This window comes from Amphimedon queenslandica, unplaced genomic scaffold (assembly GCF_000090795.2).
Source record: "Amphimedon queenslandica unplaced genomic scaffold, v1.1 AMPQUscaffold_13167, whole genome shotgun sequence".
Classification (NCBI taxonomy): Eukaryota; Metazoa; Porifera; class Demospongiae; order Haplosclerida; family Niphatidae; genus Amphimedon; species Amphimedon queenslandica.
In genome coordinates, this window is record NW_003546597.1 from 77,473 (window position 1) to 92,132 (window position 14,660).

Genomic DNA, 14,660 nt, shown 5'->3' on the forward strand with positions numbered 1-14,660 from the left:
TTTATTAAGTGAGGAGGATCTGAAAACAAATAGACATATCTTCCGTCGTCACTGGCAGGATTTTTAAATTTGTGTTTCACAACTCCAGTGTCATCTGCTATTAGCTTGATAAATTTCCTATTCACCGAGTTACCATCAAGTGTTATGCTCATTACTTTGAAGCCACATGTTTCCAACCGGATCAGAGACTCGAGAAAGATTGGAACTAATTGTTCCCCGGTTAAATTTGTTGCTGGAAATGAAGCATATGGAAAAGTGAAGTTCGTAAAAAGACCACGAATCATAATGACTAGAACCGTCTTTGCTAGTGTTGGTAATTGCATACCAGTACTGCTATTGTCATCATCTTTGCTATATTTCTGTTCTAGTTCTAGAAGGTGATTGTTTATGTCTCCGATATCGCAGAATCCAACTAGCTCTCCTGTGTCTTTTTTGTAGACTAAATCTTCTTTTATGTACATTTCGTCAGCTAGCAGTGTGATGTGTTTTTGATGTTCATCTAATGATGCTACGTTTGAATCTTGAATCAGTTGTTTGTCGAGCTCTAGCGAAAAACCTGATGTGCTTTTGTAGTAGTGACTGTAGTCCCTCAAAGTTCTCCTGGAAGGTAAATTAATGATGTTACTGGAACGTAATAGTTCATAAGCACTTGAGGATTTGTGAGAAAGATAAAGACACCATTTCACCATAGTTGGGTGCCATCTATGATGTTTTTTTGATTTCTGTATTGCCGTGCTATATTGATTTTTCCAAAAGATTGCTTGAAAGCTATCTTCTGGGTATGATTTGGCAATATTTTCATGGTTTTCTTTCATTATGGTGACTAGATCTGAGTGCATATCATCATTAATTGTGACTAGACTGGCATCTTTTTCAATTTTTTTTTGTAAGTGTTCTATGATTTTTTCTTGCTCATTTATGATTGACTTTAAATATTTCAGCTGTTGCGTCATTTGCTCCTTTGACAAGCATCTATAATTTGTTTGCGCACTTATGCAGGTAACTGGCTGTTTCTCTGTGGCCAGCTCCTTCATCTTCATTGCATTTAATGTGTGCCTGTAACTAATGCAGACAGAACAACGTGACTTTCGTTCCTGCATGTAAGTGCAATTGGTATGCCTGATTGTTCTCAGTGGTTCGTCTTCAAGATATGCTACACAAATTCCTATAATAATATACAATTATAGTGAAAAATATTATTTTGTACAGATACCTTGTCTGTTTTTCAAACTGTTTTCTCTTCTTTCTGCTAACACTATGAAACAGTCATCAGGATTTCCTGGGCATATGTGCAGTGAATTGATATAAAGCAACAGAGAGATGATGTCGTCAAAAGAAGATATAGTTATATTTTTTGGCAGAGATATGTCATGGTGTGTATAAGTGTTTAATACGTAGCTAAGATCTCGGTGTATGATGATAGAATGGGATATTGTAGGTACTTTGCCAGTTATTTCTATGCAACATAATAGTAGTGAATCTTCATCTCCTGATGGTTTCATTTGTGCCCAAGGTTGGGGTAATGCTGTTGATTGTAAGTCGTGCATTAAGTCATTGTAGCTAAACTTTCGAACAGCTCTACTCTTTTGCACCAAATTAACTTTGGCAGTGTTAAATTTATTTCTGGCTGTTTTTTTCCCAGTTGAGAATACTTTCTTACGACCCATGATTGATGCAGACTACCGTGACTGAGTATTGCAATAATGAAGAAGCACCTATCAAGTAATAAACATGATAAATGGGCTACCAAGGTGTTTACTGTCTTTAATAATTACAACAAAAAATCACAAACCTCAAGCAATAAGTATAACTGTGTCCAAATTGTTATTCACTATTGCTGTAACTGCGCCGGACAAGACTAATTTTTTGAATGGTCCGCAGGACTCATTGCGCGCGCAAATCACATTGTACCGGAAAAAACCTATTTATCAATCAATCATAAAAAATAATTTTATTTTGAAGTCAAAAATTAAATGCCACTGGAACATAGATGATGAAACTGGATTAAAACTGTGATTAGTTTATAATCATGTATTTTAACTTAACTGTACCATAAACTACACACATTTGGATTATTTTAATTGTTCATCTTGATATAAATGTGACATCTGAACTATGCATTCATGTATAATGTTTAAAGTTTGTCTAAAATGGTTGAATAATTTTATTTTATTCATCTAATGAAATGCAGAAAACAAAATAGGTGGAAGACCTGCGTATTTAAATTAGTAATTTATATTAAAATATTCAAGCCTGGGATATTTGTTATTATTGAATTAAAGGTACAAAACAAAGCACATTTTTGGCCTTTTTTAAGGCTTAGATTTCACAACCTTACAGTATTTCCTACTGCAAAATGTTTCAAGACCTCAGTTATAACATTGGTCAAATGTTTATATATACAAATACAAGGTTAAAAGAAACATCTTTCAGAAAAAGGTACAAAACAAAATCGGCAGTCAGGACAACTTGACAGACACAACTTGGAGCAGGATATAATTCCGGCCATTAGTGCAGTGCTCCTGAACCAGGTATCAGTGGATAGATATGATCCTGATCTTAGCAACTGACCTAAAAATAATAGTATATTCAATTATAAAACATGAATTATAAACTGTAAACTCGAGTGATGGTCCTCCATTTTCCTAGTTTCCCGGCAAGAAAAACGACAACTTGCATACGTCGCTAGGCAACGCATGACATGCCTATAAATTTTACGGTGGTTTCCTATCCCTTTCATTTACTCTAATATCTATGGTTACCAGTAGTAGCAATTAATACTCTGTGTACCACGTGTGCGTGTTCTAGCATTAATTGTACAACAAATACAATCATAATGGGAACCAGCCTTAATATGCTTAAATTTAGGACCGCGCCGGGCGCGCCGCTGACCCGGCCCAATGGTGAACAATAGTGAGACTATTGTTCTCGAGATTGTTCTACTTAATTGTTTTCTATCTGTGAAACTCTTCAATAATGATTGATTTGTGTCAGTGGAGGGCTAGAATAGGATCCTATAACTGCTCCCGCCATTGGTCACAATCCAGTGCTTGCCGTAGTAACGTTACCGGTAACATTTACCGTTGTAATAATGGTATCAGCAACAGATATACTTCTACTACACAAATGGAGACCCGGCCTAAACTCATTCTGTCTATTTTCTGTCTCTTTATTCTCCTATTCATAGCTGGAGATGTTGAACTTAATCCTGGACCCACTCTTACAGGTAAAATGATATGCATGCACCGGCTACTAGTATAATCATTATTGTACTTAGATAAGCCAACAAGAGATGAATTGGTTGAGTTATTGAGTCGTTCAGAGTTTACTGCTGGTACTTGGAAGCATTTTGTCTGCTCTCTGCCAAATATGACATCAGAAATTATTGCTCGTATCAAACAAGAAGAGGATGCTGTGGATCCAAAGAAAGAGGAAACTAGCTCTGACAATTACATGAGTGCTGTAGCTCAGTCTTGTCTTGATAATATTCCTAATTTAACTTGGAAAGTGATTACGCTGGCTCTTATTGATGCAGAAGAACTTATTCTGATTCGTCAAGTTATAATGAATTTGTCCGAATGTTCTTGTTTGCAAGGTAAAAACAATTTGTTTTATTTCTGTGTTTTATTGTGTTTTTGTGCTATAGGCCTAGATGAAAGTACAAAAATATACTTGACAGTTCAAAAAATTATGAGACGGCATTATGTTCAGTTAAAAGAGGTGACAGAGAGTTGGTTACAAAATTTTGCTGATAAAATGTATTCTGGTGACATGACTAGTACAGATGTCCATAAATCTCCAACCTTTCATAATATTGCACATGAGTTCACTTGTAGTTTAAAACTTTATGAGGACATAACAAAGCTAGAAGAGAAATGTCAATTGTTTTTAGCCATCCTTTCTAGCAATGGAGGCCCTGCAAAATTGGAAGCAAGAGCACTGGCCAAAGACCTGGAGCAAGAAGTACTAAAAAAGCACAATATCAAATGGACACTCAAGCATAAAGAACATGGAATAGAACAAAATTCAGAGATTGAAGTGAACGCTGAAGGTGAAATTGCTACTACACTTGATGAACTGAAAGGCAAATTTTCAACACTAGCCATAAAAATTAGAAAACATTACCATGAGTCTGCAAAGTATAAAGCTATTGATGTTGCACGAGTTATGAATGAAATATCAAAAGATAAAGAATATACAGATTTACCTACAATTGATGCCGTCTTTAGTGCCGCTTGTTATGACTTTTTGAACTGCTCAGTGATAATGGACTTTGTGAAGCAAGTCCCACTAGATGATGATTTGCAATCAGAGTTTCAACAATACATGAAAGAACTGAAAGATTTTAAAAAATCAACTACATTGCGACAACTAGTGAATCAAATTAAGAAAGCTGTGCAACCGAAAGAAGAATTGCCTCAATTAACTTGTGTTGTTGTCGTTAAAGTAACCGAGGATTATGATAATAAAACAATTGATCATCTTGAAGTACTAAAAAAATATATATTTGGACCCAACTCAGAATTTCTTGAACTAGTCAAAGTTAGGAAAGGATCGTTAACTCTTACGTTCTTGGCCCCATCAACATTGCAACAAACTTTTATTCTCAGGATAAAGGCAATACACCAATACATTCTCTATATTGGTGTTTTTCAAATTATTATTAATGATCGAACAATCGTAGTCATTGATGGAGGTCAATTTCCCCCTAATTTTTCTTTAGAGGAATCACTTATTTTCGCAATTGTGAGCGTGCATAATGCAAAGGACACAGAATTTGAGAGGTTAGCATTTCTCCTACTACATCTTGATATCAATATTAATTATAAAAATGAAAAGGGATTCAGTGCTTTATATCTAGCTTCTGAAATTGGTCATTACCAGCTCGTTGAAGCATTGCTTAAAAAAGATGCATGTGTGATCAACATTCAAGATGACAATGGATGGACACCTTTGATGGCTGCCAGTGCTGATGGGAAATATCAAGTTGTCGAACTTTTACTGACTAAAAATCCAGAAATAAACATTCAGAGCAAAGATGGATGGACTGCATTGATGCTCGCTTGTCGTTATAGACATCAAAACACAGCTGCAATTTTACTATCAAAAAATCCTGACATCAGCATTCAGAATAAACGCTTTGGTGTGACCGCTTTAATTATTGCTAGTGCTTCAGGATTACCAGTTGTTGAAACCATTCTCAATAGAGCTAAGCCCTCTGACATTAATATTTGCAGTAATGAAGGAATGACTCCTTTGATGATGGCTTGTCAGCAAGGACATTACCAAACTGTTAGACTCATACTCAGCAAAAATCCCGATCTCAATATTCGAAATAATGTTGCTGGATGGACTGCATTGATGCTTGCATCTAGTAAGGGATATCATCAGATAGTTGAATTATTGCTTAGTAAAGATCCAGATATTAACATTAAAAGCTTTGATGGAATGACTGCTCTTTTGCTTGCTACTGATAAGGGGCAAATTCAAGTTATTAATTCTTTACTTAAAAAAAATCCAGATATGAATGTTCAAGGTTACGATGGAACTACTGCTTTAATGCGTGCTTCAAACAAGGGATTTTACAATGTTGTGGAACTTTTGCTGAGTAAAGATCAAAATATCAACATTCGGGGCGATAGAGGATCAACTTCTTTGATCATGGCTAGTTGCAACGGCCATCACCAGGTTGTTGAGCTCTTACTGAGTAAAAATCCAGATGTTAACATTCAAGATTCTGATGGGTTTACTGCCTTGATAATTGCTTGTGTAAAAGGACACCATCGAGTTGTTGAAGTTATATTGAGAAGTGATCCAGATTTAGATGTTCAAGACAAAGAAGAATGCACTGCTTTGATAAATGCTTGCTTGATGAATCATCACAAAATTGTTACACTTCTTTTGAATAAAAATCCAAACATCAATATTCAAGACAATAATGGATGGACTGCTTTGATGACTGCTAGTAATTTTGGACTTTACCATGTTGTTCAACTCTTACTAAATAAAGATCCTGAAGTTAACATCCAGAGCAAAGATGGATGGACTGCTTTAATGCTAGCCTGTCAAGAGGGACATCACCAGGTTGTTGAACTTATATTGTCTAAAAATCCAGATTGTAATATTCAAAATAAGTATGGATTGACTGCTTTGATGCTAGCTTGTGAAAATGGACAAGAACAGGTTATCAAATTATTGTTAAGTAAAGGTATAAATGCTAACATTCAAGACAATGATGGATGGAGTGCATTGATGCATGCTTGCCAAAGAGGATACCATCAGATTATTAGCCTGCTATTAAGTAACAATGTAGACATTGAAATTCCAAGTAAGGATGGCACTAAGGCACTCACTTCAATCTTATTATTATCTAAATCAATGATCAAAAATTTGCAAAATAAATGCAGTGGATGGGCTTCACTAAATATATTACTCATGGATCATTCAAAATCGTTAGAGCTACTTCTCAACTGTCATCCTAACCACATGCATATCTTGGATGGCATGGAGCTTCATTCATTAGCTGTGGCAGCATGGGCAAATAACGTGGAAGCTGTTGAGATTTTAATAAAGAAATGTGACGTCACTCCAGAAAATATTAGTAGTGCTTTTACCCAAGCATGTTATCAAGGCCACTCTTCAGTCATGATTCACTTGTCAGAGAAGGTATCTACTCTTTCAGTTAATGAGAGAAAATTATTAGTAGCAGCTGCTAAAGGAGATTTAGGAACATTAATTGGTATGATTATGAATGATGGACCTGATGGTATGAGTCCAGATTCTCGACTCGTAGCTGGTATAACTCCATTAATGATAGCAGCTTCATGTGGACATGTTGAATTAGTTGAGGCACTAATAGGAGTTGGAGCTGATGTTAACATAACTGACATTGAAGGGAACACTGCACTGGATGTGACCAAAAATATCAAGTTATACGATCGAAAGGATATCATTACATTATTAGCTGATATCCCTGCTGATGTTGCTTTGCCAGTTTCATCAATTGAAAAGAAAGAAAAGAAGAAAATATTCATTACAAAACCGTTGGAATTCTATTTTAGCAGGCTTAAGTCTGTCTTAATGAGAGCATATAATCCAGCAGCTGAAAAAAAGAAGAAACAAAGAGCTTCCTTTGGAGCATCAATGGCACCATTTGCAAAAAATGACACACAACGATGGGTGCAATAGCTGGTTTATATGGTATTGCTTCTTTGCTGACTATACTTGTAGATCTGGTAGTTTTATTAAAGATTTATAATAGTTATGCCTTGTGTTAGTAGAAATAGTAAATATTCTTAGTTCTTTAATAGTTATTATTTTGCATAAAAATTATTGTTTTTTGATTTTAAATAATTCAATGCAGTGGCGTAGCTACACTGGGCCTGTGGGGGCAAGTGCCCTTATAACTGCTTCCTGTGCCCCTACAACTAGGCAAGAGAAAAAAGAGATACAAGTTTAAAACTGACTGTTCAAGCTAATTCTGATATCCAAAATAGCAAGTTAAAATAAGAGTATTACACTGATATAGATTTACCAGTATACGTATAGTGCCAGCAAGTAAGACAAAGATAAAGTGATAGCCAACAAATATGGATACTGAATCGACAATAACATCATAACAACAATAATCAAAAAAGTCTTTTAGAATAAAGTGTGTGTGCTTATATAGAATCAGAGAATTAAGTTCTAGAATGTTCTGAGCAATAGTAGTGTTAACTGTTAAACAAAGTGAGAAAGTGTAATTGTATTGCAGAGGCATGCTAATGTGTTAATAATTAATAAAGGTAAATTAACAATACTGTGTATACATGTAGATGCATACTCTATATACAGCATATGTACATGTGTAATTTATTTGAAATTGTTTCACTGATGCATAGAGAGGTGACCCTAATAATGTGTGTCTATGTACTGAAAGCAATCAGCGAGAGTATAACCTCCTCCACCAGGAACACTCACACATCATGTACTCCCTCTCATACAGACTCCACAATAGGAGCAGGATACTATCCATGGATGGGTTTGGATCAAGAAGTGTCATAGTATTAGAGACACTTGAGAGATTAATGGAAACAACTGGTCAAAGTGTCACTGACATGTTTGATATCATTTGTGGCTCTTCTTTTGGGAATGAGCACCAACTAATGTGTGATGTGAAAGAGCCAAAGTTAGTTTTATTCCTTCCCCCCTCTCTCTCTCATCTCCTATTATTGTGTATCACCATTTTAATCTCATTCCTTTCCTTAGGGTGATGGTATTTGCTGTTAATAAAGCCACTACTGATCTGAAGTTGCATGCATTCAATAACTGCTTTGATGATGAATTTTCTCAAGGTAGAAAATTGTACATACATGTACATGTACTTGTACATCAATATGGCCAATAATGATAATATTTGATGCATTTTTGTAATTTATTTTTAAGAGCAAGTAACTGTCAAAATATGCATCATTCCTTGTAATAAAATTTAAAATTGAATTATTTGTACTTTTTCTCCCCCCCCCTCTCTCTCCTCTCATACTATTGCAGAGTCAGTACTAACAGTGGCCCATTATGTCTCAATATCTCCAATATCAATCGCTAACAACACAGACTATGTATCAGCATCACTCATTGCCAACAATCCAACGGATTATGCTCTCACACGTCTACAGCAGTTCTACTACCAAAGACACGAGCAGTGTCTTGTGTCGGTTGTCGTTTCCTTAGGGACTGGTATCTATGTTCACAGCAAGATGGGGTCCTTTCCTCGTATCTCCTCACTCAAGTTTCGCTCAAGAAGAGCTTATCACAGATTACAGAACTTTGTGCTTTTGTTGAGAAACTCTGTGAGTTGATGCAAGTGTTGGTGTACATGTACATGTATGTATATTCAGCATGTGTATTTTTGATCAGCAATTACATTTGTACATGTATGTCAGGGTTTCCCACAAAGCATGCTAAGTGAACTAAACAGCATCATGCTTTATTAGTGAGCGTACATGGCTTTTGGAGCAAATTTAAAATTCATTTTTGATCAGCATCAGCTCAAACTTTCTATGCAACATAAGTACATGTATGCATGTGTATGAGGAAAAACTTTTAAAATGGCAAATTCTCTTTTTTTAATTTTGGTGAAATTTGGCCCAAGACCCGTACAGGGACTTTGGCCTGATTTTTGAGCAACTTTAAAATTTCTACACAACATATGCACACATATACATGTATCAGAAAAATTAATGTGCATACATGTAAGACTTTCTTCTTAGTGATTTGTGAAATTATGAAATACATGTACATGTACAACTGTACAGTACAGGTCTTTGACCAATTTTTGAGTAACAGTCAAAATTCACTGATAAGAAGCCAAAATTCTGTGGGACACCTTGATGAAGCGTTAGAAAATTATTTTTTACACTACTACATGTACATGTATGTGTACATGTACATGTACATTATTATTTATTCATATTATTTATTTTTTATTTTATTATTTTATTTTTATTTTATAGTTAATCCAGTCTGACACAGTCAGTGCTAATTGTGCCTCTCGCTGTAAGTCTTTGCATATACCCTACTGTCGATTCAGCCCTCATCTCAAGGAGAAGGTTTCAGTTTTCGAAACTGAGACTCGTAAACTCTTAAACTCGGTATTACGTACCAGGATCGAGCTACAGAACATGCGGTGTGGCTTTGAAGAGCTTAAAGAATATTTTGTAAAAATCACAAAGACCTACACTACTTCTGGAAGTGGCCTGGGAGGAGCTTCCTGTATGTTCACAACCAGCGATGCCCTCTCACCTTCTGATCTGATACCTCACACTAAATCGACTGAAACCAACTCATCAGGTATGGGAATGAAACTCAGTGTGTATGGGAATGAGACTATGAGTCTCAAAAATTTATATAAAGAGAAAATGACTTCATAAGTTGCTTTTATTTTTTTAGATGATGATCTGCAACGAAAGCACTTTCTATGGCGATGCAAGTGTTTCAATCAGATATGAATTCACCAGATATAATTATTGCATCCATCACTCACCTACTACTCTTCCCCAGCTCATGCAGTATCCTGTTTCATTTCAGTCACCACTCACAGTGTCACATATATATAGTTCATGCATACAGTACTCTCACATGCATTTATGGAAAAATGAACAATAAAAGTCGAAAATATAAAAACTAAAAAGGAATCAAATTCAGGCTTGCAAGTTTAGAACTCACCTCCAATAAATTAGTATCCATGCACCTAATACACACAACATACACTGTAGATACAATTCATTGTTTTGTGCACCTTTCATTCAGTATCACACTGATGCATACATTACTTAAGAGAAATGATTACGTTGCCCATATTATTATTATTATTATTATTATTCAGTTATTATCCTCATGCTCTTAATCCTCTAACAAGATTCTCATTACTGTAATTATTATTATAATTGTTATATATTACCCACCTTAAGTATCATAGCTCAGTATGTTATTGTGTGAATTTGACATCTTTGTTATCCCCTCATTTTAATCTTTATTATTACCATTATTATTTTTTATCTAATCTAATATTATTGGGGCGAGCATAAGCGAGCCCCACTCAGGCGAAGTCTCCCTCCCTCCGTATGTATGTATGTATGCACGTACGTCTCCAGTCACGCCTATTCTGGTCACACCCCATGTGTGCACAATATCTATTTAAAAATCAATGATCTAATGCGGTAGCATTCTAATGAAATATTTTCATTGATGTGGGTGTGGTTGCAATGAAATTAAAATGGCACCTACCTTAGCCAATCTTACTTGCAGCAACATAGGACTGATCTCTTGTCAAGACACTTCCACAGCAGAGAAAATTCAAGAAAACACACATAAATCTTCAAGTTTTTATTAATTATGGTTGAATGACAGAATATAAAAGCACTTCAAATGGCTCATCAGAGAAAAGAGAGTCTAAAAGTACTGTGCTTGAAAATATCATAGTAAAAATTAAATTATACTTATTAAAGTTACAACTGAGATTCTTCACTGCTAATAAAGCTAGAAGAGCAAGCTATAAAATTTCCTTGCATGCAAGTCACAAGTTCTGAGCTGCTCTGCATGTGTATCATTCAATTTACAATTTGACAACAACATTAGCCTTTGTGACATCTAAACATTGTATATTGCCATGCTAGCTTGTGCTCGCCCCTTCAATGTTCTACATTCGCCTAGTTATTATTATTATTCATTATTGTTATTATTATTATTATCATTCATCTATGTAGCAGCATCATCATCACATTTCCTTTTTTGTATTATACAATAAATTTGATTATAAAACTCTCAATGAACAGTTGAAAAGAGAAGGAGGGTCTCATTTCCGATGAATAATGACACTAGTTGATGTCACCGTTTCCTTTGATTGTAATCGATGATGTTCATTGCACAGTCAAAGGCCGGTCATTCCATATAAGGAAATGAGTGGGCGTTGGCTTTCGTGGTTAGTGTGGTAGCATTATATTAATGGTGGATGGTGGAAACGCTCCTTTTGTCAGTGTTTGTTTATGGTCCTTTTCCTTGGGGAGAAAGAAACTATTTTGAACTATTCCAGCCGTTGCTGAGCCTAGGCTTCCTGTAGCTCCCTAGCCTGTTGGTTTTCATTTTCATCTAGGTGAGTTGTAATAATTATTGTAAAGGAACTTGTAAACACTAGTCTATACTACTATGAGTTGTAAGCCAATTATTAAACTTTTTGCAGGCTGAGTGCTCTCTTTTTACAAGTACCTAAACCATATCTATGCCTAAACTTACAGTACCCTATTACTTCTAACTCTTAACTGTGTTAGTTCTTATCATTTGACGTAAACGCCTAGCCTAGACTATATGCCATCTGGTCTGCATGTGTCAGTTGGTGTGTACAGTTGTGAGTGGTAGCTATTTCTGTTTGTTCTAAATAGATGCTTGTTTCCTGTTTCTCTCCCTCTTCTCTGTCCTACTCTCTTTTCTTCTCAGTCATATTTTAACAATGGCTACCTCAAACTCAGATAAAGTACAAGAGCCTTCCTCCAATCAGTACAGGACGAGTGCCTCACCTGGGGTTGTATGCTTTAGTGAGCCAGAAATAATGCCAGAGAATGATAAGATGAAAATAAAAGGAGCCCAACATGATGGCTATCATAAAGCTTGGAAGAGAAAAAATGCTTTGAAAAGGAAAAAAATTAGTGACACTGGGCCATCTGAGACTGCCAGGGAGTCATTTAATAATGGAGGCTCTTTTAAAAAATCAAACTCAAACCCTGAGCTACACCAGGGAGGTGAAGGAGAGGGAGCTGATGAGCAGCAGCCACGTCGAAGAGGTGTCCAGTTTCTTCAAGTTCCATCAAACAGACGCCTTGTCACAAGATCAGCTGCAAGGATATCACGGATAAGGCCTTCACCTCTTGTGACCAGCTCATTAACATGTTATAGCAATATGAATGAGATTGATGGAGACATGGAGCTGGTTCCTAAATTAGATTTTAGGCAGTATCACCTTGATGTAGACAGTGATGAAAATGATGATGATAGCAGTAATGAAGGAGAAGGAAAGGAGGTTGATGAAGAATTAGAGGGACAGGAACTTGAAAAGTTGATGAATGGTCTTATTGTAGATCCCTCCTCTATGCCTCAAAACCTTCCTAATATTCATCATACAAAGCAAATATCTGGTGTTTCACTCACTGGCTATCAAGGAGATGAAGAAGTGTTGTCAGAGGATGACCGCTGGCTGAGTAGGCCTAGTGACGATGCAGGAATGACCCGATTACACAGTCAAGAGCTTTTAAATGAATTGTTTTTCAAGTTTAAGTATGTTCGCTCCTCTTTGAAGCATCATGGGAGGAGGAGGACTTTCAGGAAACGTGTAGCCACAGAAAGTACAAGAAAGATCAGTGCACTGAATATGATTCAGAAGAGAAATTCTGATGCCATTATAACTAATGATCACTCACTGAGTGAGGAAGAGGAAGATAAAGAAGAGTTGGAAAAAAAGAAAGAAGGAGAGAGGGAAAAGGCTCGGAGAGCAACAATGCAAGCAGATTTTAGTTTGTATGAAACGAAAAAGAAAAAGAAAGAGAGAAAGGTCTTGGAAAGCATTGCTGGAGCTGGGGCAAATTTGTCACCACCACAGAAAAAAACAAGAGCCCAGAGTGTTCATGAATCTGCAGGCCCAACCAGTATTACTGTAAGTTGAAACTTAAGAAAGAGTTTTTTACCTGAAAAGTTGAATGTAATGATTTAATTTTGTGCTATATTCACTGTTGAGAGATTGCGTTAATTACACCTTACTTTTGATATTTCTCGTATTTTTTGTAGAAATATAAGTCAAGCTCTCCTGATTTATCTGTAAGCCAATCTGCACGATCACAATAGTCAATTTGTTATTAGCATTACTAATACTATGAGTTAAATTTTTTTAGTTGTTGGGCAGGAAGAAGCCGCCAGGGTCACCTAAAGCACCTCATTTCATAGTAAGTTATGAAACTGTGTACCATAAAACTTTCTCTCTTCTTTACTTAATAGAAACTGAAGCTTCATAATCCAAAATCAGCAGAAGTAAGTGGATAGCGATAAGAATGCATTGATTAGTTATGCATTCATTAATTGCCTTTCTGAATAGTCTTGATTAATGTAGCTTTACTGCTCTTATTACATTATTGCTTTTATTATTAGAAACTACTAAAGCATCTTGAAATGAAGAAATACGATCAAGTCCAGAGAAATGAGAGAATGGATACTCCTCTCCATGCTATTGTACGAAGTGACAGAAAAGATAAATTAGAGTGTCTACTGATACTAATGGTGTTCAGTGACTTTGGGACTGAGAATATTGACATACCAGCTGCTTTTGGTAATACAGCATTGCACATTGCAGTTCAGGTAATAGCAATAATTTTTTTACTCTACATTTTTATTCATTAGATTTAATGTGTGTATCTTTCCTTCCTCTTATGTAGAAAGGGGATTTATTAATGGTTCGACTACTCATAGTATTTGGTGCAAATATTGATGCAGTCAATGATAGAAAGAGAACTCCACTTGACATGCTCATCAATGGAGGCAATGACAAAAAATTTTCCAAAATCATTGAAGAACTAAAGAGATTTGATGCCAAACATGGTCAGGAAGTAGTACCAGTTCGAAGAAAAAAGCATCATTTTACAAGACTAATGTCCATTTCAGTCGATCTGCCAGAGAGACAAGAGAAACTTACTGATTGTCAGCAAAATCAAAAATTTGAGAGTATAGGAATGGGGATTGAAAAACGAAGAGCACTTGTGAGTAATGGTGAAATTGTGAATGGTGGAAATTGGCAATAGTTTACTTTGTTTGATGCCTAGTGAATGTAATTGATAACAACAGTATATTGTGTTGAGGCTAGTGTGAATGAAAGTGTATATTTTACTTATTGAATCTGAATATTCATATTGACTAGTAATTGCAGTTTAAGTCATGTATTTAGAGTTCTCTCTCTCTTTTTCATGTAGTCTATTGATGGTTTGTCTCCAGCAGTCATTGCCCAAAAGTTAGAGACAAATCTGAATGAGTTGTATGATGAGTATGATCGTATCCATAACCTTGACATGCAAATGGCAATTGGGCTTCAACAGTTTGAGCTACATGGTTGGAAGAAGACATCATCTTCAGCTATCAAGTTTAATGTA

At 35.8% G+C, this 14,660-nt stretch overlaps 2 protein-coding genes across 2 annotated transcripts in view; both read left to right on the top strand.

Annotated features, from left to right (window-relative positions):
* LOC109584779 (85/88 kDa calcium-independent phospholipase A2-like) overlaps window positions 1-10,254 on the top strand; it is a 22,670-nt gene extending 12,416 nt beyond the window's left edge. The window contains exons 5-9 of the mRNA XM_020000640.1: window positions 7,950-8,167; window positions 8,248-8,333; window positions 8,530-8,828; window positions 9,492-9,828; window positions 9,928-10,254. Of these exons, the coding sequence (XP_019856199.1) occupies window positions 7,950-8,167; window positions 8,248-8,333; window positions 8,530-8,828; window positions 9,492-9,828; window positions 9,928-9,986 (999 nt within the window). The 3' untranslated portion in view covers window positions 9,987-10,254. The remainder of the gene's footprint in view (window positions 1-7,949; window positions 8,168-8,247; window positions 8,334-8,529; window positions 8,829-9,491; window positions 9,829-9,927) is intronic.
* LOC100641054 (ankyrin repeat and KH domain-containing protein 1-like) lies at window positions 2,913-7,780 on the top strand. Its single transcript, XM_020000636.1, has 3 exons — window positions 2,913-3,226; window positions 3,278-3,595; window positions 3,647-7,780. Exons 1-3 carry the CDS (start codon window positions 2,977-2,979, stop codon window positions 7,186-7,188), a joined length of 4,110 nt encoding a protein of 1,369 aa, XP_019856195.1. The 5' UTR covers window positions 2,913-2,976; the 3' UTR covers window positions 7,189-7,780.
* Window positions 10,255-14,660: the final 4,406 nt, after the last annotated feature.